Source organism: Oncorhynchus mykiss, chromosome 23, assembly GCF_057628025.1.
Source record: "Oncorhynchus mykiss isolate SJ-2025 chromosome 23, ASM5762802v1, whole genome shotgun sequence".
NCBI lineage: Eukaryota > Metazoa > Chordata > Actinopteri > Salmoniformes > Salmonidae > Oncorhynchus > Oncorhynchus mykiss.
This window is the reverse complement of record NC_143044.1, coordinates 37,882,160-37,907,053: the sequence shown is the minus strand read 5'-3', so window position 1 is coordinate 37,907,053 and position 24,894 is coordinate 37,882,160. Positions and strand designations below refer to the sequence as shown.

General features: G+C 45.0%; 1 protein-coding gene and 1 long non-coding RNA gene across 8 annotated transcripts in view; one reads left to right on the top strand and one right to left on the bottom strand.

Moving 5' to 3' along the window:
• LOC149972588 (uncharacterized) overlaps positions 1-1,536 on the top strand; it is a 439,554-nt gene extending 438,018 nt beyond the window's left edge. The window contains exon 4 of the long non-coding RNA XR_016491121.1: positions 1,499-1,536. This is a non-coding gene — a long non-coding RNA (uncharacterized LOC149972588). The remainder of the gene's footprint in view (positions 1-1,498) is intronic.
• Positions 1-24,894, bottom strand: part of LOC110503127 (trinucleotide repeat-containing gene 6B protein) — a 61,262-nt gene that overhangs the window by 31,185 nt on the left and 5,183 nt on the right. For all 7 annotated transcript variants that reach the window (XM_036960614.2, XM_036960616.2, XM_036960620.2 and 4 more), the window contains 3 exons: positions 19,703-20,071; positions 16,483-19,482; positions 3,718-3,876 (listed from right to left, as the gene is read on the bottom strand). In XM_036960614.2, the coding sequence (XP_036816509.2) occupies positions 3,718-3,876; positions 16,483-19,482; positions 19,703-20,071 (3,528 nt within the window). The remainder of the gene's footprint in view (positions 1-3,717; positions 3,877-16,482; positions 19,483-19,702; positions 20,072-24,894) is intronic.

The window sequence follows — 24,894 nt, the reverse complement described above, 5'->3', positions numbered from 1 at the left end:
TTGGGTCTAGGGTATCCGGGAGGATGCTGTTGATGTGAGCTATGATCAGCCTTTCATGGCTTCCTACGTGAGTACAACGAGCGGTAATCATTTAGGCAGGTTAACTTTGCTTCCTTGGGCACAAGGACTATGGTGGTCTGCTTGAAACATGTTGGTATTACAGACTCAGTCAGGGAGAGGTTGAAAATGTCAGTGAAGACCCTTGCCAGTTGATCCACACATGCTTTGAGTACACGTCCTGGTAATCCACCTGGCCCCGTGGCTTTGTGAATAATCTTGCTCACATCGGCTACCGAGAGCGTTATCACAGTCCTCCGGAATAGCGGGTGCTCTCATGCATGCTTCAGTGTTGCTTAACTCAAAGCAAGCATAAAAATGCATTTAGCTCATCAGGTAGGCTCGCGTCACTGGGCAGCTCGCATCCGGGTTTCCTTTTGTAGTCTAATAGTTTTCAAGCCCTACCACATCCGATGAGCATCAGAGCCGGTGTAGTAGAATTCAATTTTAATCCTGTACATCCTTGAAGGTACTCAAGAACAAAGTGGCTTCCATCATTATTAAATGGAAGAAGTTTGGAACCACCAAGACTCTTAATAGAGCTGGCCACCCGGCCAAAATGAGCAATCGGTGGAGAAGGACCTTGGTCAGGGAGGTGACCCAGAACCCGATGGTCACTGACAAGAATTCTTCTGGAGATGGGAGAACATACCAGAAGGACAACGATCTCTTCAGCACTCCATCAATCAAGCCGTTATGGTAGAGTGGCCAAACCACACTCCTCAGTAAAAGGCACATGACAGCCCACCTGGAGTTTGCCAAAAGGCACCTAATGGTCTCAGACCATGAGAAACAAGATTCTCTGGTCTGATAAAACCAAGATTGAACTCTTTGGCCTGAATACCAAGATCATGTCTGGAGGAAACCTGGCACCATCCCTACGGAGAAGCATGGTGGTGGCAGCATCATGCTGTGGGGATGTTTTTCAGCAGCAAGGACTGTGAGACTAGTCAGGATTGAGTGAAAGATGAACGAAGCAAAGTACAGAGAGACCCTTGATGAAAACCTGCTCCAGAGTGCTCAGGATCTCAGACTGGGGTGAAGGTTCACCTTCCAGCAGGACAAGGACCCTAAGCACACAGCCAAGACAACGCAGGAGTGGCTTCAGGACAAGTCCACTTTGTGGGCTATACTCAGCCTTGTCTCAGGATGGTAAGTTGGTGGTTGAAGATATCCCTCTAGTGGTGTGGGGGCTGTGCTTTGGCAAATTGGGTGGGGTTATATCCTTCCTGTTTGGCCCTGTCCGGGGGTGTCCTCGGATGGGGCCACAGTGTCTCATGACCCCTCCTGTCTCAGCCTCCAGTATTTATGCTGCAGTAGTTTATGTGTCGGGGGGGGCTAGGGTCAGTTTGTTATATCTGGAGTACTTCTCCTGTCCTATTCGGTGTCCTGTGTGAATTTAAGTGTGCTCTCTCTAATTCTCTCTTTCTTTCTCTCGGAGGACCTGAGCCCTAGGACCATGCCCCAGGACTACCTGACATGATGACTCCTTGCTGTCCCCAGTCCACCTGGCCGTGCTGCTGCTCCAGTTTCAACTGTTCTGCCTTAATATTATTGGACCATGCTGGTCATTTATGAACATTTGAACATCTTGGCCATGTTCTGTTATAATCTCCACCCGGCACAGCCAGAAGAGGACTGGCCACCCCACAGAGCCTGGTTCCTCTAGGTTTCTTCCTAGGTTTTGGCCTTTCTAGGGAGTTCTTCCTAGCCACCGTGCTTCTACACCTGCATTGCTTGCTGTTTGGGGTTTTAGGCTGGGTTTCTGTACAGCACTTTGAGATATCAGCTGATGTACAAAGGGCTATATAAATAAATTTGATTTGAAGTCTCTGAATGTCCTTGAGTGACCCAGCCAGAGCCCAGACTTGAACCTGATCGAACATCTCTAGGGAGACCTGAAAATAGCTGTGCAGCGACACTTCCCTTCCAACCTGACAGAGAAAGAGAGGATCTGCAGAGAGGAATGGGAGAAATTCCCCAAATACAGGTACACACACATTCAAACATTTCTAAAAAAATGTTTTTGCTTTGTCATTATGGGGTATTGTGTGTAGATTGATGTGGGGAAAAAACTAATTTGAACATTTTAGAGTAAGGCTGCAAAGTAACAAAATGTGGAAAAAGTTAAAGGGTCTGAATACTTTCCGAATGCACTGTACTAGAGGTCGACCGATTATGATTTTTCAACGCCGATGCCGATTATTGGAGGACCAAAAAAAGCCGAAACCGATTACAATCAGCTAATTTTTTTAATATTTATTTGTAATAATGACAATTACAACAATACTGAATGAACACTTATTTTAACTTAATATAATACATCAATAAAATCAATTTAGCCTCAAATAAATAATGAAACATGTTCAATTTAGTTTAATTAATACAAAAACAAAGTGTTGGAGAAGAAAGTAAAAGTGCAATATGTGCCATGTAAGAAAGCTAACGTTCCTTGCTCAGAACATAAGATATGAAAGCTGGTGGTTCCTTTTAACATGAGTCTTCAATAATCCCAGGTACAAAGTTTTAGGTTGTAGTTATTATAGGACTATTTACCTCTCTACCATTTGGATGTTCTTATAGGCACTTTAGTATTGCCAGTGTAACAGTATAGCTTCCGTCCCGCTCCTCCCTGGGCTCGAACAAGGAACACAACGACAACAGCCACCCTGGAAGCATCGTTACCCATGCAGACCAAGGGTAACAACCACTCCAAGTCTCAGAGTGGCGCACCCCGCTAACTAGCTGGCCATTTCACATCTGTTACACCAGCCTCATCTCGGGAGTTGATAGGCTTGAGGTCATAAACAGTGCAATGCTTGACGCACAACAAAGAGCTGCTGGCAAAACGCACGAAAGTGCTGTTTGAATGAATGCTTAGAGCCTGCTGCTGCCTACCACCGCTCAGTCAGATACTTGTATGCTCAGTCAGATTATATGCAATGCAGGACACGCTAGATACACTAGTAATATCAAACATGTGTAGTTAACTATTGATTATGATTGATTGATTTTTTATAAGATAAGTTTAATGCTAGCTAGCAACTTAACTTGGCTTACTGCATTCGCGTAACAGGCAGTCTCCTTGTGGAGTGCAACGAGGGGTGTTGTAGGGGAGTTAACCCCAGTGTCCTGGCTAAATTCCCAATCTGGCCTTCAAACCATCACGGTCACCTAATAATCCACAGTTTACAATTGGCTCATTCATTCCCCCTCCTCTCCCCTGTAACTATTCCCCAGGTCGTTGTTGCAAATGAGAACGTGTTCAGTCAACTTACCTGGTAAAATAACGGATAACTAAAATTAAAAATGAGAGGCCGGTGGTTATAGCGATGGACTAGTTAACTGTAAGGTTGCAAGATCGGTTCCCCAGAGCTGACATGGTGAAAATCTGTCGTTCTGCCCCTGAACAGGCAGTTAACCCACTGTTCCTAGGCCGTCATTGAAAATAAGAGTGTGTTCTTTACTGACTATCCTAGTTAAATAAAGATTAAATAAAAGGTGTAAAAAATAAAAAATAGGCGTCCAAAAATATTGATTTCCAATTTTTATGAAAACTTGAAATCGGCCCTAATTAATCGGTCGACCTCTACACTGTACCTATAGTTAGACAATCAGCCATCATATCTTTGAGGATTTACAGTAGTTTAGCTCCCTTACCAGATTTGATGGGGTTGGGTGAGGGGTTACCCCAGCCAGAGGTGGTCTTCCCAGGGTCTTCCCAGCCGGTGGGGGTCTCAGTAGGTTTCCCCCAGGCTGCAGTGCCGTTGTCCACCGGGGGGTCCGAGGGAGAGCCACCGTCCCAGCCAGACGATGGAGCTACACACAGGAAAACAACGGAATCAATCCATCAGTGAGTGGTTTGTTTGATTTATGTACTCTATAGGTTTATGAAAAATCGTAACGTTCCATTGGTAAAGGGTTAATATTTACATTATTAATGGTTAGTCATTTGTAAATGCATTATAAAACATTCATAAATGGGTTATAGTAGTACTATAGCCAGTTAGTGCTTGCCAAATAGTGAGCCACTATTTACCTCCAGCTATTAACCATTTATAAAAGCACTTACATAAGGGTTCAATATTATATGCATTTGTATCATAATGGAACAGTATTATTATGTTCCTTTTTTTGTATTTTACCCCTTTTTCATGATTGCGATCCAATTACAATCTTGTCTCATCGCTGCAACTCCCCAACAGGCCGCGACATGACCCGCCAAACCGAGTTTCTTAACACCCGCCCGCTTAACCGGGAAGCCAGCTGCACCAATGTGTCGGAGAAAACACAGTTCAACTGATGACCGAAGTCAACCTGCACAAGGAGTCACCCGGCCTGCCACAAGGAGTCGCTAGAGTGCAAAGAGCTGAGTAAAGCCCCCGAGCCAAACCCTCCGCTAACCCGGACAACGCTGGGCCAATTGTGCACCACCCTATGGGACTGCCGGTCACAGCCCGGGATCGAACCCGAGTCTGTAGTGACTCCTCAAGCACTGCGATGCTGTGCCACTCAGGAGGTCCTATGCAACCTTATTGTCAATGGTTGCAGATTCACACTTAAGTGAGAAAATAAAAATGGTGTTACATTGTTTCTCTTTCCCAGAAACGGTTGGTTTTCAGATCAATGGTCAACTACCCTGATGATTTGTGGTCAATTTAGCTATATATTCCAGGAATGAAGGCCTCATCTGAATATCTCAAGCCATATTATTGGCGTGTTTGACTGGTTTCTGAGAAATTACCCACTTTGTGATACAGCACCTGCACAAATCTGCGCTTGAAATAAATACCTGGGACGTGCTCAGAATTTTGTGTTGATACTGACAATGTGACAGGGATTCATGAATAATCAGAATGGACGTGGCTATGAGAAGTGTGCAAAGGCCAGACAGAAAATATCACGCAAAGTAAACATTCACAAGATAAAAATGCAATTTTTAACTTTCGGATACAGAATTTCTGATGGATGATTTAGCTTGCTGCCCAGCTAGCTACGTAGCATCTGTCCTACCTAGGAAACATCTAGCTAGCATTAGGTGAAACCTAAAATGGCTTTATAAATATACAAATTCAGCTAGATGATTTAGCATGAGATAATCTTGGGCATGATATTGTTAACTAGCTAAGTTGTTCACGTTTGCTGGCTAGTTAGCTTCACTAGCTAGCAAACGTTAGCAGCCAGCTAGCGAACATCGACATGATAGAAATTCCATGCAATTTGTTTTGCTAGCTTTTTTTAGATTAGCATGTTCATTATCTAACATCAGAATTCAGGTATGTCTAGCTAAGTACCTGGTAAGTGAACTAACTAGCATCCTGTCAGCACACTAGTGGTTCCAATTGTAAGAATCTAGCTAGCTAGCGTTGTAGCAAAAATTGTGATAACTAGGTAAACCCTTTAAATCGGTGGTAGCTAGCGATGTGTTAACAAGTAATGTTAAACACTATTATTATTAGTAAGCTGTCGATAAGATAACTAGCTAAGCCGTAATGGTATAAATCATGACAATAGTAAAGTTGTGTAGATAGTGTCTATGCTAAATTGTAATACATTTCTCTTCTCTCCCAAAGATTCCCATAGGGTTTCAGATTCCAGTATGGGAAAATGCTTAACAAGAAACAGATGAAGGACCTACAGTTGAAGTCGGAAGTTTACATACACTTAGGTTGGAGTCATTAAAACTTGTTTTTCAACCACTCCACAAATTTCTTGTTAACCTCTTTCAGCTAGGGGGCACTATTTTTATGTTTGGAAAAATAACGTTCCCAATGTAAACGGCCTATTTCTCAGGCCTATGCTAGAATATGCATATAATTGTCAGATTAGGATAGAAAACTCTAAAATTTCAGAAATTTCCGAAACTGTCAAAATATTGTCTGTGAGTATAACAGAACTGATATTGTCACTAAATCACCTTATACCACCCACCACTGCGACTTGTATGCTCTAGTCGGCTGGCCCTCGCTACATATTCGTCGCCAGACCCACTGGCTCCAGGTCATCTACAAGTCCATGCTAGGTAAAGCTCCGCCTTATCTCAGTTCACTGGTTACGATGGCAACACCCATCCGTAGCACGCGCTCCAGCAGGTGTATCTCACTGATCATCCCTAAAGCCAACACCTCATTTGGCCGCCTTTCGTTCCAGTTCTCTGCTGCCTGTGACTGGAACGAATTGCAAAAATCGCTGAAGTTGGAGACTTTTATCTCCCTCACCAACTTCAAACATCTGCTATCTGAGCAGCTAACCGATCGCTGCAGCTGTACATAGTCTATTGGTAAATAGCCCACCCATTTTCACCTACCTCATCCCCATACTGTTTTTATTTATTTATTTTTATTTTTCTGCTCTTTTGCACACCAATATCTCTACCTGTACATAACCATCTGATCATTTATCACTCCAGTGTTAATCTGCATAATTGTAATTATTTGCCTACCTTCTCATGCCTTTTGCACACAATGTATATATAGACTCCCCTTTTTTCTACTGTGTTATTGACTTGTTAATTGTTTACTCCATGTGTAACTCTGTGTTGTCTGTTCACACTGCTATGCCTTATCTTGGCCAGGTCGCAGTTGCAAATGAGAACTTGTTCTCAACTAGCCTACCTGGTTAAATAAAGGTGAAATAAAATAAAAAATTAAAAAATATTGCAGGCGAAAAACTGAGGAAAATCAAACCAGGAAGTGGCTTCTATTTTGAAAGCTCCATGTTCCATAGCCAGCCTTCGCTCCATTTAAAGGGATATCAACCAGATTCCTTTTCCTATTGCTTCCTCAAGGTGTCAGTCTTCAGACAGTTTCAGGTTTTATTTTGAAAAATGAGCGAGAAAGATATCGCGTCAGGTGTGCTTAACAGAGCTTGGGCAGCCATCGTGTCTCTCCCTCTCCTACTGAAAAAGATTTGATATACTTTGATATTGATATACTTTGATATACAGTGGGGCAAAAAAGTATTTAGTCAGCCACCAATTGTGCAAGTTCTCCCACTTAAAAAGATGAGAAGCCTGTAATTTATCATAGGTACACTTCAACTATGACAGACAAAATGAGAAAAGAAAATCCAGAAAATCACATTGTAGGATTTTTTATGAATTTATTTGCAAATTACGGTGGAAAAATAGGTATTTGGTCAATAACAAAAGTGTATCTCAATACTTTGTTATATACCCTTTGTTGGCAATGACAGAGGTTAAACGTTTTCTGTAAGTCTTCACAAGGTTTTCACACACTGTTGCTGGTATTTTGGCCCATTCCTCCATGCAGATTTCCTCTAGAGCAGTGACGTTATGGGGCTGTTGCTGGGCAACAGACATTCAACTCCCTCCAAAGATTTTCTATGGGGTTGAGATCTGGAAACTGGCTAGGCCACTCCAGGACCTTGAAAAGCTTCTTATGAAGCCACTCCTTCGTTGCCCGGGCGGTGTGTTTGGGATCATTGTCATGCTGATAGACCCAGCCACGTTTCATCTTCAATGCCCTTGCTGATGGAAGGAGGTTTTCACTCAATCTCACGATACAAGGCCCCATTCATTCTTTCCTTTACACGGATCAGTCGTCCTGGTCCCTTTGCAGAAAAACAGTCCCAAAGTATGTTTCCACCCTCATGCTTCACAGTAGGTATGGTGTTCTTTGGATGCAACTCAGCATTCTTTGTCCTCCAAACACGACGAGTTGAGTTTTTACCAAGAAGTTATATTTTGGTTTGATCTGACCATATGACATTCTCCCAATCTTCCTCTGGATCATCCAAATGCTCTCTAGCAAACTTCAGACGGGCCTGAACATGTATTGGCTTAAGCAGGGGGACACGACTGGCACTGCAGGATTTGAGTCCCTGGCGGCGTAGTGTGTTACTGATGGTAGGCTTTGTTACTTTGGTCCCAGCTCTCTGCAGGTCATTCACTAGGTCCCCAAATGTGGTTCTGGGATTTTTTGCTCACCGTTCTTGTGATCATTTTGATCCCACGGGGTGAGATATTGCATGGAGCCCCAGATCAAGTTGTTTGTTTGTTTCTGGTGTCCTTTGACAGCTCTTTGGTCTTGGCCATAGTGGAGTTTGGGGTGTGACTGTTTGGGGTTGTGGACAGGTGTATTTTATACTGATAACAAGTTCGAACAGGTGCCATTAATACAGGTTACGAGTAGAGGACAGAGGAGCCTCTTAAACTATAGTTTTGGCAAGTCGGTTAGGACATCTACTTTGTGCATGACACAAGTCATTTTTACAACAATTGTTTACAGACAGATTATTTCACTGTATCACAATTCCAGTGGGTCAGAAGATTACATACACTAAGTTAACTGTGCCTTTAAACAGCTTGGAAAATTCCAGAAAATGATGCCATGGCTTTAGAAGCTTCTGATAGGCTAATTGACATCATTGAGTCAATTGGAGGTGTATCTGTGGATGTATTTCAAGGCCTACCTTCAAACTCAGTGCCTCTTTGCTTGACATCACAGGAAAATCAAAAGAAATCAGTCAAGACCTCAGAAGAAAAAAATTGTAGACCTCCACAAGTCTGGTTCATCCTTGGGAGCAATTTCCAAACGCCTGAAGGTACCACTTTCATCTGTACAAACAATTGTATGCAGGTATAAACACCATGGGACCACATAGCCGTCATACCGCTCAGGAAGGAGACGGTTTCTGTCTCCTAGAGATTAACGTACTTTGGTGCAAAAAGTGCAAATCAATCCCAGAACAGCAGCAAAACCCTGTGAAGATGCTGGAGGAAACAGGTACAAACTGATCTATATCCACAGTAAAATTAGTCCTATATTAACATAACCTGAAAGGCAGCTCAGCAAGGAAGAAGCCACTGCTCCAAAACCTCCATAAAAAAGCCAGACTATGGTTTGCAACTGCACATGGGGACGAAGATTGTACTTTTTGGAGAAATGTCCTCTGGTCTGATGAAACAAAAATAGAACTGTTTGTCCATAGTGACCATCGTTATGTTTGGAGGAAAAAGGGGTAGGCTTGCAAGCCGTAGAACACCATCCCAACCGTGAAGCATGGGGGTGGCAGCATTATGTTGTGGGGGTGCTTTGCTGCAGAAAGGACTGGTGCACTTCACAAAATAGATGGCATCATGAGGCAGGAAAATTGTGGATATATCAAAGCAACATCTCAAGACATCAGTCAGGAAGTCAAAGCTTGGTCGCAAATGGGTCTTCCAAATGGATAATGACCCCAAGCATACTTCCAAAGTTGTGGCAAAATGGCTTAAGGACAACAAAGTCAAGGTATTTTGGAGAGGCCATCACAAAGCCATGACCTAAATCCTGTGGAATGTCTGTGGGCAGAACTGAAAAAGCAGGTGCGAGCAAGGAGGCCTACAAAGCTGACTCAGTTACACCAGCTCTGTCAGGGTTAATGGGCCAAAATTTTCCCAAGTTATTGTGGGAAGCTTGTGGAAGGCTACCCGAAACATTCGACCCAAGTTAAACAATTAAAAGGTAATGCTACCAAATACTAATTGAGTGTATGTAAACCTCTGACCCACTGGGAATGTGATTAAATAAATAAATCACTCTATTATTCTGACATTTCACATTCTTAAAATAAAGTGGTGATCTTAACTGACCGAAGACGGAATACTTACTAGGATTAAATGTCAGGAAATGTGAAAAACTGGGTTTAAATGTAGTTGGCTATGGTGTATGTAAACTTCTGACTTAAACTGTAGAAGGGGACCATGAGACCCAATGTTGTATTTTAAATAGTTAATATCTTGTCAATTTCTAAGCTGACTTGTAAAAGTAAAGTGGAGAAAGACCCCACCTGTTTATCTGAATTAGTTAGGCTACATGAGTCACTGCCATTATCTCCCACCCCAATGTATCCTATTAAATTATTTTTTTGTTCTTACTATGTATTGCATGTTTGAGATTATATAATGTTATGTTTCCAACTCACTAATAAATGGCTTTGTTTTGTTCGATAAAGTTCATATTTATATCCAAAAATTTCTGTTTACATTGGCGCGTTATGTTCAGAAATGCATGGTCTCAAACAAACATCCGGTGAAAGTGCAGAGAGCCACATCAAATTACAGAAATACTCATAAACATTGATCTAAGATACAAGTGTTTAACATACATTTAAAGATAAACTTCTTAATGCAACCGCTGTGTCAGATTTCAAAAAGGATTTACGGCGAAAGCACACAATGCGATTATGTTAGGTCTGCGCTTAGCCACAAAAACCACAGCCATTTTCCAGCCAAGGAGAGGGCTCACAAAAGTCAGAAATAGCATTAAAATGAATCACTCACCTTTGATGATCTTCATCTGGTGGCACTCCCAGGTCTCCAGATTAGACAAATGTTCATTTTGTTTGATAATGTCCCTCTTTATGTCCAAAAACCTCAGTTTTGTTGGTGCGTTTAGTTCAGAAATCCAAAGGCAATGCGCACTCTCAACATCAAGACGAAAAGTCAAAAAAGTACAATAAAAGTTAGTAGAAACATGTCAAACAATGTTTAAAATCGATCCTCAGGTTGTTTTTGTCATAAATAAATCGGACAAAAGCTTTGTCAATAGAAAAGGAGAAACAAGAAATGCACGCTCCCGATCACGCGCAGGTCTCATGGCTGGAAATTTCCACTGGGATCATTGAAAGTGCTGTATCTCCCTAATTTTTCAGAGTAAAAGCCTGAAACAATGCCTAAAGACTGGCCACATGTAGAGAAAGCCATAGATATTGTGAACTGGGTCCTTAGTCTTTGTATGGTGGGGATAGGCTTTCAATGGAAAAACAGCCTTTCAAAATAAGACTTGAAAACCTACAAACCTCAGATTTCCCACTTCCTGGTTGGATTTTCCTCAGGTTTTTGCCTGCCATATCAGTTCTGTTATACTCACAGATATTATTTTAAGCTTTAGAGTGTTTTCTATCAAAATCCACTAATTATATGCATATCCTAGCTTCTTGGCCTAAGTAGCAGGCAGTTTAATTTGGGCACGCTTTTCATCCAAAATTCAGAATCCTGCCCCCTACCCTAGTGAAGTTAGCCAACAACGCCTTGCAGTCGGATGACGAACAATAGCCATACCAGGCAGTGATGGAACCAGTCAGGATTCTCTCGATGGTGCAGCTGTAGAACTTTGAGGATCTAAAGACCCATGCCAAATATTTTCAGTCTCCTGAGGGGGAATAGGCGTTGTCGTGCCCTCTTCATGACCATCTGCGTGTTTGGACTGTGATAGTTTGTTGGTGAGGTAGACATCAAGGTAAGTGGCATAAGGTATACTTTTAGCAGTTATGTTAACTCATTTATAAATGTTTATAGGTCTGTCACTTTAAAATATGGTATACTTTATATGAGAGAAGATTCAACACTTTATTAAACATGTTCAATCAATGAATGGTGGGTATGAAGACCAAAACATTCAAAGTTGTGACAGGATACCACCTCCATTGTTTCACTAAGCAATGGTACTACGGTTACCATTTCACACCAGGGCGTTACCCATACTTGGGACTATCACAGAGAAGTGGTAAGTGTGTTAATATAACCTGGTAAACGGTAATATGTTAGGAATGATGATTGAATAACATCCTGGATGTAAATTTGGATAGGGATCAGGGTTTCAAAGGTAGGTCAAGACACATCATGATTGACAGCCTCTTATGTTACTGGGACAGAGCAACAACGCATCACACCCAATTGTGGTAAAGTATTGTATTGGTCAAATGTGCAACTATTGAAAATAAGGTCTTATAAGTGTTTGTAAGTGCATTTATAAAATGGTTCATAACTAGAGGTAAATATTGGCTCACCATTTGGCAAACACTGAACAGTTATTGCACTATTTTAACCAATGCGATGTGACCGTTTATTAAATGGTTTATAATTAGGGATGTTAACAGTTAACCATTAACTTCTTTGGGGTAGGGGGCAGTATTTTCACGTCCGGATGAAAAGTAAACTGCCTGCTACTCAGACCCAGATGCTAGGATATGTATATCATTAGTAGATTTGGATAGAAAACACAAGTTTCTAAAACTGTTTGAACGATGTCTGTGAGTATAACAGAACTCATATGGCAGGCAAAAACCTGAGAAAAAATCCAACCAGAAAGTGGGAAATCTGATGTTTGTAGTTTTTCAAGTCTTAGCCTATCCAATATACAGTGTCTGTGGGGTCATATTGCACTTCCTAAGGCTTCCACTAGATGTCAACAGTCTTTAGAACCTTGTTTCAGGCTTCTACTGTGAAGTGGGAGAGAATGAGAGCTGATTGAGCCATGGGTCTGCCAGAAGGCCATGTGCTCAGTCAGGCGTGTGCCCGTGAGAGTAAGCTCCGTTCCCTTTCATTTCTAAAGACAAAGGAATTCTCCGGTTGAAACATTGAAGATTTATGATAAAAACATCCTAAAGATTGATTATATACATCGTTTGACATGTTTATATGAACTGTAATATAACTTTTTTACTTTGTCTGGACCTAGAGCCTGCTCATTTGGATTACTGTCCTAAATGCGAACAAAAAGGAGGTATTTGGACATAAATGGACATTATCGAACAAAACTAACATTTGTGGAACTTGGATTCCTGGGAGTGCATTCTGATGAAGATCAAAGGTAAGTTAATATTTATAATGCTATTTCTGACTTTTGTTGACTCCATAACATGGCGGGTATCTGTATTGCTTGTTTTGGTCTCTGAGCGCTGTACTCAGATTATATTCCATGGGGTGCTTTTTCCGTAAAGCTTTTTTGAAATCTGCGGTTGCATTAAGGAGAAGTATATCTTTAATTCCATGCATAACAGTTGTATTTTCATCAACATTTATGAGGACTATTTCTGTAAATTGACATGGCTCTCTGCACTTTAACCAGATGTTTTAGAGGCAAAACATAACACGCCAAGGTAAATAGATTTTTGGATATAAATATGAACTTTATCGAACAAAACATACATGTATTGTGTAACATGAAGTCCTATGAGTGCCATCTGATGAAGATCACCAAAGGTTAGTGATTCATTTTATCTCCATTTCTGCTTTATGTGACTCCTCTCTTTGGCTGGAAAAATGGCTGTGTTTTTTTGTGACTAGGTACTGACCTAACATAATCACATGGTATGCTTTTGTTGTAAAGCCTTTTTGAAATCGGACACTGTGGTGGGATTAAAATGGTGTATAGGACGGGTGGCGCAGTGGTTGGGTGCGCTGTACTGCAGCGCCAGCTGTGCCACCAGAGACCCTGGGTTCGCGCCCAGGCTCGTTACTGGCCGCGACCGGGAGGTCCGTGAGGCGACGCACAATTGGCCTAGCGTCGTCCGGGTTAGGGTGGGTTTGGCCGGTAGGGATATCCTTGTCTCATCGCGCACCAGCGACTCCAGTGGCGGGGCGGGCATAGTGCGCGCTAACCTTCGTCCATACCGAGCCCGTATGGGAGTTGTAGCGACGAGACAAGATAGTAGCTACTAAAACAATTGGATACCACGAAATTGGGGAGAAAAAGGGGTAAATTCAAAAAGAAAAAATATATATGAATATATTTAAAAATGTATTTGGCGCCCTGCACTTTCACTGGATGTTGGTCAGGTGGGACGTTAGCGTCCCACGTACCCGTGAGGTTAATAGGCAAGCCGCCAAAAATACATTTGACCGGTCATGCTTATCGTATAGGTTAATTTGCATAATTCAATTTGTGTTAATTTGCATAATTCACCTGTGTATTTCCATTAAGTCTTAGCCTGTCCGGTCCTCTGGCAGTCTCTATGGGGGTGCCACAGGGTTCAATTCTCGGGCCGACTCTTTTCTCTGTATATATCAATGATGTTTCTCATGCTGCGGGCGATTCCCTGATCCACCTCTACGCAGACGACACCATTCTATATACTTCCGGCCCGTCCTTGGACACTGTGCTATCTAACCTCCAAACGAGCTTCAATGCCATACAGCACTCCTTCCGTGGCCTCCAACTGCTCTTAAACGCTAGTAAAACCAAATGCATGCTTTTCAACCGTTCGCTGCCTGCACCCGCACGCCTGACCAGCATCACCACCCTGGATGGTTCCGACCTTGAATATGTGGACATCTATAAGTACCTAGGTGTCTGGCTAGACTCTAAACTCTCCTTCCAGACCCATATCAAACATCTCCAATCGAAAATCAAATCAAGAGTCGGCTTTCTATTCCGCAACAAAGCCTCCTTCACTCAAGCCGCCAAACTTACCCTAGTAAAACTGACTATCCTACCGATCCTCGACTTCGGCGACGTCATCTACAAAATTGCTTCCAACACTCTACTCAGCAAACTGGATGCAGTTTATCACAGTGCCATCCGTTTTGTCACTAAAGCACCTTATACCACCCACCACTGCGACTTGTATGCTCTAGTCGGCTGGCCCTCGCTACATATTCGTCGCCAGACCCACTGGCTCCAGGTCATCTACAAGTCCATGCTAGGTAAAGCTCCGCCTTATCTCAGTTCACTGGTTACGATGGCAACACCCATCCGTAGCACGCGCTCCAGCAGGTGTATCTCACTGATCATCCCTAAAGCCAACACCTCATTTGGCCGCCTTTCGTTCCAGTTCTCTGCTGCCTGTGACTGGAACGAATTGCAAAAATCGCTGAAGTTGGAGACTTTTATCTCCCTCACCAACTTCAAACATCTGCTATCTGAGCAGCTAACCGATCGCTGCAGCTGTACATAGTCTATTGGTAAATAGCCCACCCATTTTCACCTACCTCATCCCCATACTGTTTTTATTTATTTATTTTTCTGCTCTTTTGCACACCAATATCTCTATCTCTACCTTTACATAACCATCTGATCATTTATCACGCCAGTGTTAATCTGCATAATTGTAATTATTTGCCTACCTTCTCATGCCTTTTGCACACAATGTATATATAGACTCCCCTTTTTTCTACTGTGTTATTGACTTGTTAATTGTTTACTCCATGTGTAACTCTGTGTTGTCTGTTCACACTGCTATGCCTTATCTTGGCCAGGTCACAGTTGCAAATGAGAACTTGTTCTCAACTAGCCTACCTGGTTAAATAAAGGTGAAATAAAAAAATAAAAAAAATTAGTCATCTTATTTATCACATGCATACAGAGCCTAGTTTGAGGAGCGGCGTAGCCTACCTCCTGTCAGACAACATACAGAGCCTAGTTTGAGGAGCAGAATAGCCTATCACCTGTCAGACAGCGCTAGAGCAGCTCCTCACTGGGGTACAACCTGCTTTTGTAAGCCCAGTCATTGCACAACAAATACCAATTCTAAATGCAAGTATGTGTTAAAAACATTGACGAACACGATTAAAAAGGTAGCCATTTCTATTTCTCAACTCTCAAAGCACGCCTCTTATTTGGCATTTGAGTATATAGGCTATAGTCAACAGTAGGCATGCCACCAGTGCGTCACCCACCACTTTGCAATGTGAGCTTGAGGCAGTTATTTGAAAGCTGAACATTTTTACTTTACTTCAAATACTGAGGCATGTCTTACCTTGCTTCAAAGTAGCCTTGCAAAAATCCATCCATACAAACACGGAGGCAATTATTTTAGAAAGACTTCCTGATGCCATTAACCAGCACTTCTAAACGGTTCTATTGGTTTTCATATCAACTTTCTTTCATTGTCCAGAAGTCAAAGGCACAATCCTTGTCATATTGGCAACACATCCTAGTTGTTGTTACAGATTCCCCATCTTGCTACATTTCTAATGCAGATTTTCATGTCTGTCACATATGGAACAGCTTACATTAGGTACGGTGTTTCTAAATTGCGGGAAATGACTTTTTATTAGCAGCTTCATTACAGGAGTTGCATGTTCAATCATAGGCTGTAGCATTTTGCCTGTAAGAAAACATGCTTGCTATTGTTGAATGTTCCATTAAGCTCTTAATGAAAAATGTCCGGAAAAGGTGAAGGGAGAGGTTTCACTCACGGCAAAATCTGGTCTAAAACAAGCCAAATGCTTCTCTGTGTCGCCTGCCTTCCAGCCTTGGGACAACTACCATTGTCAGGGCGGTGAAATAAACATCTCAACATTATACACATACCGCTTGATAGTATTTTCTTTTGGACACGCCATTTTACTGTTTGAAGAAAATGTAACCGTTTGTTAACCAGTCCGGTCCATTAGTCGGCAGCAAAATTGACCAAAATTTTAATCCCTATTTCTGATGCATTTACAAATGATTAAATAATGATTCATAACAATTATAACCCCTTTACAAATGGAACCTTATGGTAAAGTGCTACCAAAAAAATGTAAAGGAAAATAGATTTAAAGGTTTATCAATTATGGATTTAACATCAACCCTTCCTTCCACTCCGCATGTCTATAAGATAATAGGCTCCATCTCGTATTCACACATCAAGACGAACAGCTCAGATTCATCATAAAGTATAGCACATTAGCCAACAGCAATTTTGGTCTCTTACCCATCCCTGGAGCTTTCCCAGGGTTGATGTCCCTGCCTCCCATCCCAGTGGGCTGCCTCCCAGGCCCAGGGTTGATGTCCCTGCCTCCCATCCCAGTTGGCTGCCTTCCAGGCCCAGGGTTGATGTCCCTACCTCCCATCCCAGTTGGCTGCCTCCCAGGTCCAGGCTGCTGTAGAGCTGGTAGCCCCTGCTGCTGTTGGGTCGGTGGTCCTGCTCCCTGGCCCTGCATTTCCGGCTGATTACCAGCAGGAGAGCCATTCTTCTCCCACAGGTTGACAGTCTTCTTATTAAACTGGCTGGGGTCTCCCCAAGCCGATGTCCCATCGTCAATGTCCATCTTCCGGCTAATGAATTGCGGTGAAGGTTCCTCCCACCCGCTGGACTCTGGTCCTTCCCCTCCCCCAGGGCCACTGGGGATGGGTCCGGCAATCCAGCCCGAACTGCTTTGGTTCTGGTGCTGGGCACCCGTTTGTCTCACCCAGCCCCCTCCTCCCGGTTCCAGCGCTTGTTGCGGTGGGGGCTGCGAATGTTGCTGCAGTGCCTGCGAATGTTGCTGCAGTGCCATGGCGCCTTTCACAGAAGCCGTCTGGCTGTTTGGCATCGGTGACGGGTGCATCTTCCCACCTCCACCCCAACGCCCCTGGTGGGGTTTGGTGCATCCCATGTCCCCCCCCACCCCTCCTCCGCCGCCCCCACCCGTACCTCCTGCCCCCCAGGATCTCCTCGGGGCTCCCTCGTCCCAGCTACCCCACGTACCGACTTCTGAGTCTCCCCCACCGGAGTTACCTCCACCTTTCCTATCCTCTCCCCATCCTCCACCACTGGATTTGGGTTCTCTCTCCCCCCAGTCTCCCCCACCCCTGTCCCTCTGCCCACCCCACCCTCCTCCATCCCGCCCCATCTCCTTCCATCCTCCTCCTGTCCCCTTCTCCTCCTGGCCACCTCCCCAGCCACCAACTCCTCCACCTTGGTTACCCTGTTGTCCATTATCTCCCCAACCTCCTCCACCACCACCTCTACTGCGTTCCCTCCCACAACCCCACTCAGACCCTTCGTTCCCCCATCCTTTTCCTTGACTCTCCCCTGGTCCAACCCCACCCCAGCCTCCTGTAGGCTTCCCCTGGCCTGGTCCAAGGCCGCCACCTATACCTGCTCCAGTGGTCATTGACCCAGATTGAGTGACGCCAGGAGGGTTTCTCATGTTGGAGCCTAGGGGAGGTGGCCCTTGGCTGGGCATGGAGTTGCTGCCACTACTGCTGCCGTTGTTACCAACCTCCCAGCCCTCCCCGGAGCCACCAGGGGTCCCCAGGGAAGGGTTGGAGTTCAGGTTGGGAGCTGAGCCAGGGAGAGGGGTAGGAGCCATTGGATCAGTAGTTGTAGCAGAGCCAGTGGAGTATTGAGAAGATGGACCCATGGGAGGTGAAGCGTTTTGGGATGAAGCAGACGACCCAGACCCTCCTTTTCCTGGTTCTAGGTCCCAGGCCACATTCTGTCTGATCTGGGTCTGGCCCCAGCCCGTGTTGGAGAGGACGCGTGGGTCCAGGTCACTGCGGCTGAGCATTGCCTGTAAGGCCACGTCAGGGTTGGGCGGTGGGGGGTGGGAATACCGGTGGTGACCGTACCCGTGGTGCTGATTGCTGCTGCCTCTGGAGTTTCCCCCACCGCTGGATGAATTACCTCCTCCTCTACCACCCTTGCCCCCCCCCCACTCCCCTGTGTCCCCCCCTGCCACTCCGTCCCCCTTCTGATTGTCCCAAGCTCTTGTCGTAGTGGTGGATGTTGTCGGAGAGGAAGAGGCGGCAGGGGGGTTGCTGCCCCCACTGCTGCTGCTGCTACTGCTGCGGCCTCCGACACCACCAGCCTCCCCTCCTGGATTTCCACCTCCACCCATCCCACCTGAATTACCTCCCCAGTCTCCAACTGAAGACCCTCGCTCTCCTCCCTGAGATACCCCGGGGGTTTGAGTGCTACCCCCCCTTACAGCGCCCCAGGATTTCCCTCCATTACCCCCCTGAGCGCTGTACTTCCATCCCGAGCCTCCACCACCCTCAGCAGCTCCCCCTTCCCAACCATCAGTCCTTGAGGCACCCGTTTTGGAGTTAGCAGCAGGGAAAGGCTGGCCTCCCCAAGAGGAGGATGAGGTTTGGGAGGCGAGTTTCTCTCCACCATTGCCTCCTCCCCCACAGTCTGTATCGGCTCCCACCCCTGTCCCCTCGTTTTTTGGTCCTGCTCCAGTCTCCAGTGCCGCTCCACCCCAACCCCCATCCGACGTGTGCTCTCTGTCTCTGGATTGCATTTGGTGAAGTTGGTGCTGATGAGCGGATTGATTCACAGCTAGAGGTGGGTTCCCCAGGCCCGGGGCAGACAGAGACCCAGCCAGGCTCTGGAGAAGGGAAGGGGGGGGGCCACCCTCAGAGGAAGCTACCCCAGCCCCATCCTGCTGCACCAGAGCAGGCCAGGCGGAAGGGTTGGCATTTGGGTTAAAGTTGGCACCAGGGATCACCCCACTGCCACCAAGGGATCCATCAGGGCCCATTGGCAGAGGGGAGGCTTTGGGAATGGAGGGCACTGATGTCCCTGGAGGACCCTGTGAGGCAGCAGATCCCCACACCACACTGACGGACAGCATACATTCATTGGGCGTTGAGAACGAGGAAGTGGGTGATGGGGGACTGCCAGGATCGCCACCTTTCCGCGAGGCACTGCTGTTCGGCACTCCACCACCGCCCTCACCCGACGAAGCACTACCACTTCCTGTCCCCGAAGCTTCACCTCCTCCTGCTCCATTCCCGTCGCCAACGGCAATGCTAGGCCATTCCTCCAGGTCTGAGCCGTCCACGATGACCTTCTCCCTGCCCTGAGAGGAGGGCAGGCTGCCAGAGCCAACCCCCCACGTGGAATTTGCATAATTGGAAGAAGTAGTAGAAGAAGCAGCGATTGATGAGGATGAGGTGAGGGGCAGTGAGGGTGCAGCTGGACCCACATAGCCTGGACTAGAATCTGGACGGGAAACAACATAAAGGCACATTATTAAAATGGAAGGTTAAATAAACATCTACTGTTGCCCAATTGTAGAAGTCTTGGACACAGAAATAACTAATTATTTTACCAAAACATTATACCAAGAATCAAATAGGAAGGTATAGGATTCACTTTTAAAGTATTTGAACAGTCTAAACTTGCATGATGCTCCATGTCGGAACTCGTTCCAGACACCTACCTGAGGCAGCAGCCATGGTTGCATTGGGGCAGTCTCCCCCTCCTCCCCCTGGCCCGGTGCCTCCCCCCAGTAGCATGGAGGACAGCGGCGGCTGGCCCCTCTTCAGTAGCACTTTGTGGTCTTGCTGGCAGCGGAATCGCGGGGGCACTTCGCGGGGCATGTAGCGCTGGGAGGCCTGGGTGCCTGCTGCGGGGGACTGTCCGTTGGCCACCGCCGGCCGCTTCGCATTGTTCCCACCCTGGGGGGGGGCGACGCCTGCAGCCGCGGTGGCAGGGGAGGGGGACGCCGAGGGGGTGGGTCCAGGGCTGGGGCAAGCAGAGCTGGGGGCGGCAGGAGACTGGGTGGACGAGGGCTTGGTCAATTCTGGCACTGCATGGCGAAGGAGAAGAGAGTTATAGAAGTCATTAAGTTGCATAGAGAAAATAAATAGTGGTGTGGAATTCAAATGTCCTGACGGATAATAAACAGTGTACAAAACATTAAAAACACCTGCTCTTTCCATGACAGACTGACCAGGCGAATCCAGGTGAAAGCTATGATCCCTTGTCACTTGTTAAATCCACTTCATAAATCAGTGTAGACGAAGGGGAGGAGACAGGTTAAAAGAAGGATTTTTAAGCCTCGAGACAATTGAGAAATGAATTGTGCAGGTAGCCTAGTGGTTAGACTGTTGGGACAGTAATGAAAAGGTTGCTTGTTTGAAACAGCGAGGTGAACAAAATAAATCTGCCGTTCTGACCTTGAACAAGGCAGTTAACCGCCACTAACAACAACGGCAGCCCCCCACACCTCTCTGGGGGGGGTTGGGTTAAATTCAGAAGACATTTTTGTTGAATGCAATTAAACAACGGGCCAGACCGGGGTTGAAATAAATGCATATTTCAAATAATGTGGCCGAATATAGTGCCGTGAATAAGTATTTCCCCCTTTCTGATTTTCTCTAGTTTGTATATTTTTGATTTTAAACCAAAACCTAATATTAGATAAAGGGAACTGGAGTCTACAAATATTAAAAAATATTTTATTTCTTTATCTAACAAAGTTCCGCAACACCCAATTCCCCTGTGTGAAAAAGTAATTGCTAACCATTAATTGGTTGTGCCACCTTTAGCTGAAATTACTGCAACAAAATGCTTTGTGTATTTGTTGATCCGTCTCTCACATCGCTATGGAGGAATTTTGGCCTACTCTCAGCGACATTTGAGGGTTTTCAAGCAGATAGCATTGTTGATTTCACCAGTCACATTATGAAGCTTGCTGGTAGTCCCCAGTCACATGCTGTTTGTTTACAAGCACACAACGACGGGAGACTGGAGCCTTGATTCATTTCACTGTTGTGCAGCACACACCAGGTTATCTAGTTTCAGTATGGAAATTACAACTAAATGTTTGCCAGCTAGATACAGTATCTTATAACTATTAAGTTAACTGTCTAAAATGTGCTAAATGTACTGCAGATGTGCATATGGTTTGCTAATGTAGTGGTTAGGTTTTTGTTAAATCAAGCTTCTCTTGGTAAAGGCAGAGAATACCCTCCTGGATCAAGAGCCTTGCTATCTAATATTTGTTTTGGGTGTGCAGCAAACTGAGTAGCATTTTTTTTGTTACTTGTATAACTTTATGCGATGGGATGTCTGTCCTGCAAATGGTTTGTCAGAGACTGTTTAAAATGTTTGCAATGCGCCCGTTAGCATTTAACTAATATCCTCTATAGGATTTTACAAGTACTTGTTAGCAATGCTAAACTTCAAATAACAGCAAGAGGCCATTGTGTTCATCCCGAGATATTACCAAATATCTCGGGATGGCACAAGGTCGGCATGAGGGTTTGACCATCTGGATACCGCCCAAGCCTAATTTGAAACTATTTTCTACTTATTTCCCCTAGGGCCATACAGAGCTGGGTTCAAATACATGGGAGTATTTCAACATTTGTATTTGGGGGAAAAACACTTGTCTGTGCAAGTGAGAATTTTTTAATACAGTACCAGTCAAAAGTTTGGACGCACCTACTCATTCAAGGATTTCTTGATTTTGACTAATTTCTACATTGTAGAATAATAGTGAAGACATCAAAACTATGAAATAACACATGAAATGTACTAACTACAAAAAGTGTAAAACAAATCTAAAAATATTTTAGATTCTTCCAAGTAGCCACCCCTTGCACACTCTTGGCATTCTCTCAACCAGCTTCACCTGGATTGCCTTTCCAACAGTCTTGAAGGAGTTCCCACATATGCTGAGCAATTGTTGGCTGCTTTTCCTTCACTCTGCGGTCCAACTCATCCCAAACCATCTCAATTGGGTTGAGGTCAGGTGATTGTGGAGGCCAGGTCATCTGATGCAGCACACCCATCACGCTCCTTCTTGGTAAAATAGCCCTTACACAGCCTGGAGGTGTGTTTTGGGTTATTGTCCTGTTGAAAAACAAATGAGTCCCACTAAGCTCAAACCAGATTGGATGGTGTAACGCCGTAGAATGCTGTGATCGCCATGCTGGTTAAGTGTGCCTTGAATTCTAAATAAAACAGACAGTGTCACCAGCAAAGCACCCCCACACCTCCTCCATGCTTCACTGTGGGAGCCACACATGCAGAGATCATCCGTTCACCTACTCCGCGTCTCACAAAGACGCAGAGTAGGCGGTTGGAACCAAAAATCTTTAATTTGGATTCACCAGACCAATTGACAGTTTTCCACCAGTGTTTTCCACCAAAATGTTAATACATACAGCATTTAATATAAAGTAAAGTATTTTTTTTTGGAACTGAAGTCTCATAAGTTAGGAGTCCATTGATCGTGTTTCTTGGCCCAAGCAAGTCTCTTCTTATTGTGGTCCTTTAGAAGTGGTTTCGTTGCAGCAATTCGACCATGAAGGCCTGATTCATGCAGTCTCCTCTGAACAGTAAATGTTGAGATGTGTCTGTTACTTGAACTCTGTGAAACATTCATTTAGGCTGCAATCGGAGGTGCAGTTAACTCTAATGAACTTATACTCTGCAGCAGAGGTAACTCTGGGTCTTCCTTTCCTGTGGCAGTCCACATGAGCCAGTTTCATCATAGCACCTGGTTTTTGCGACTGCACTTGAAGAAACGTTCAAAGTTCTTGACATTCTCCGGATTAACTGACCTTCATATCTTAAACTAATGATGGACTGTCATTTCTCTTTGCTTATTTGAGCTGTTCTTGCCATAATATGGACTTGGTCTTTTACTAAATAGGGCTATCTTCTGTATACCACCCCTACCTTGTCACAACACAACAACTGATTGGCTCAAGCGCATTAAGGAGGAAAGAAATTCCACAAATTAACTTTTAACAAGGCACACCTGTCAATTGAAATGCATTCCAGGTGACTACCCCATGAAGCTGGTTGAGAGAATGCCAAGAGTGTGCAAAGCTGTCATCAAGGCAAAGGGTGGCTACTTTAAAGAATCTCAAATATATTTGGATTTTTTTAACACTTTTTTGGTTCCTACATGACTCCATGTGTTATTTCATTGTTTTGATGTCTTCAATAATATTTTACAAAGTAGAAAATACACTGCTCCAAAAAATAGACAACAGGTGGAAATTATAGGCAATTAGCAAGACACCCCCAATAAAGGAGTGGTTCTGCAGGTGGTGACCACAGACCACTTCTCAGTTCCTATGCTTCCTGGCTGATGTTTTGGTCACTTTTGAATGCTGGCCGTGCTTTCACTCTAGTGGTAGCATGAGACGGAGTCTACAACCCACACAAGTGGCTCAGGTAGTGCAGCTCATCCAGGATGGCACATCAATGCGAGCTGTGGCAAGAAGGTTCGCTGTGTCTGTCAGCATAGTGTCCAGAGCACGGAGGCGCTACCAGGAGACAGGCCAGTACATCAGGAGACGTGGAAGAGGCCGTAGGAGGGCAACAACCCAGAAGCAGGACTGCTATCTCCGCCTTTGTGCAAGGAGGAGCACTGCCATAGCCCTGCAAAATGACCTCCAGCAGGCCACAAATGTGCATGTGTCTGCTCAAATGGTCAGAAACAGACTCCATGAGGGTGGTATGAGGGCCCGACGTCCACAGGTGGGGGTTGTGCTTACAGCCCAACACCGTACAGGACGTTTGGCATTTGCCAGATTCGCCACTGGCGCCCTGTGCTCGTCACAGATGAAAGCAGGTTCACACTGAGCACATGTGACAGTCTGGAGACGCCGTGGTGAACGTTCTGCTGCCTGCAACATCCTCCAGCATGACCGGTTTGGCGGTGGGTCAGTCATGGTGTGGGGTGGCATTTCTTTGGGGGGGCCGCACAGCCCTCCATGTGCTCGCCAGAGGTACCCTGACTGCCATCAGGTGCCGAGATCCTCAGACCCCTTGTGAGACCATATGCTGGTGTGGTTGGCCCTGGGTTCCTCCTACTGCAAGACAATGCTAGACCTCATGTGGCTGGAGTGTGTCAGCAGTTCCTGCAAGTGGAAGGCATTGATGCTATGGACTGGCCCGCCCGTTCCCCAGGCCTGAATCCAATTGAGCACATCTGGGACATAATGTCTCGCTCCATCTACCAACGCCACGTTGCACCACAGACTGTCCAGGAGTTGGCGGATGCTTTAGTCCAGGTCTGGGAGGAGATCCCTCAGGAGACCATCCGCCACCTCATCAGGAGCATGCCCAGGCGTTGTAGGGAGGTCATACAGACACGTGGAGGCCACACACACTACTGAGCCTCATTTTGACTTGTTTTAAGGACATTACATCAAAGTTGGATCAGCGTGTAGTATGGTTTTCCACTTTGTTTTTGAGTGTGACTCCAAATCCAGACCTCCATGGGTTGATACATTTGATTTCCATTGATCATTTGTGTGATTTTGTTGTCAGCACATTCAACTATGTAAAGAAAATTTAATAAGAATATTTCATTCATTCAGATCTAGGATGTGTTATTTTAGTGTTCCCTTTATTTTTTTGAGCAGTGTAGTAAAGAATAAGGAAATACCCTGGAAAGAGTAGGTGTGTCCAAACTTGACTGGTACATGCCAATACTTTCCAAATGTATTCCAATATTCAACTACTTGTGAGAATGACAGAAGAGGGAAAGAAACTGTTGTTTATCTGCTGGATAGTGTGTCACTGCAGTGACAAAGCACAAAACCAACAGCATAAACAAATAGTCTAGGTCACCCAGAACTAAAATCTTTCATAACTGTGTCAGAT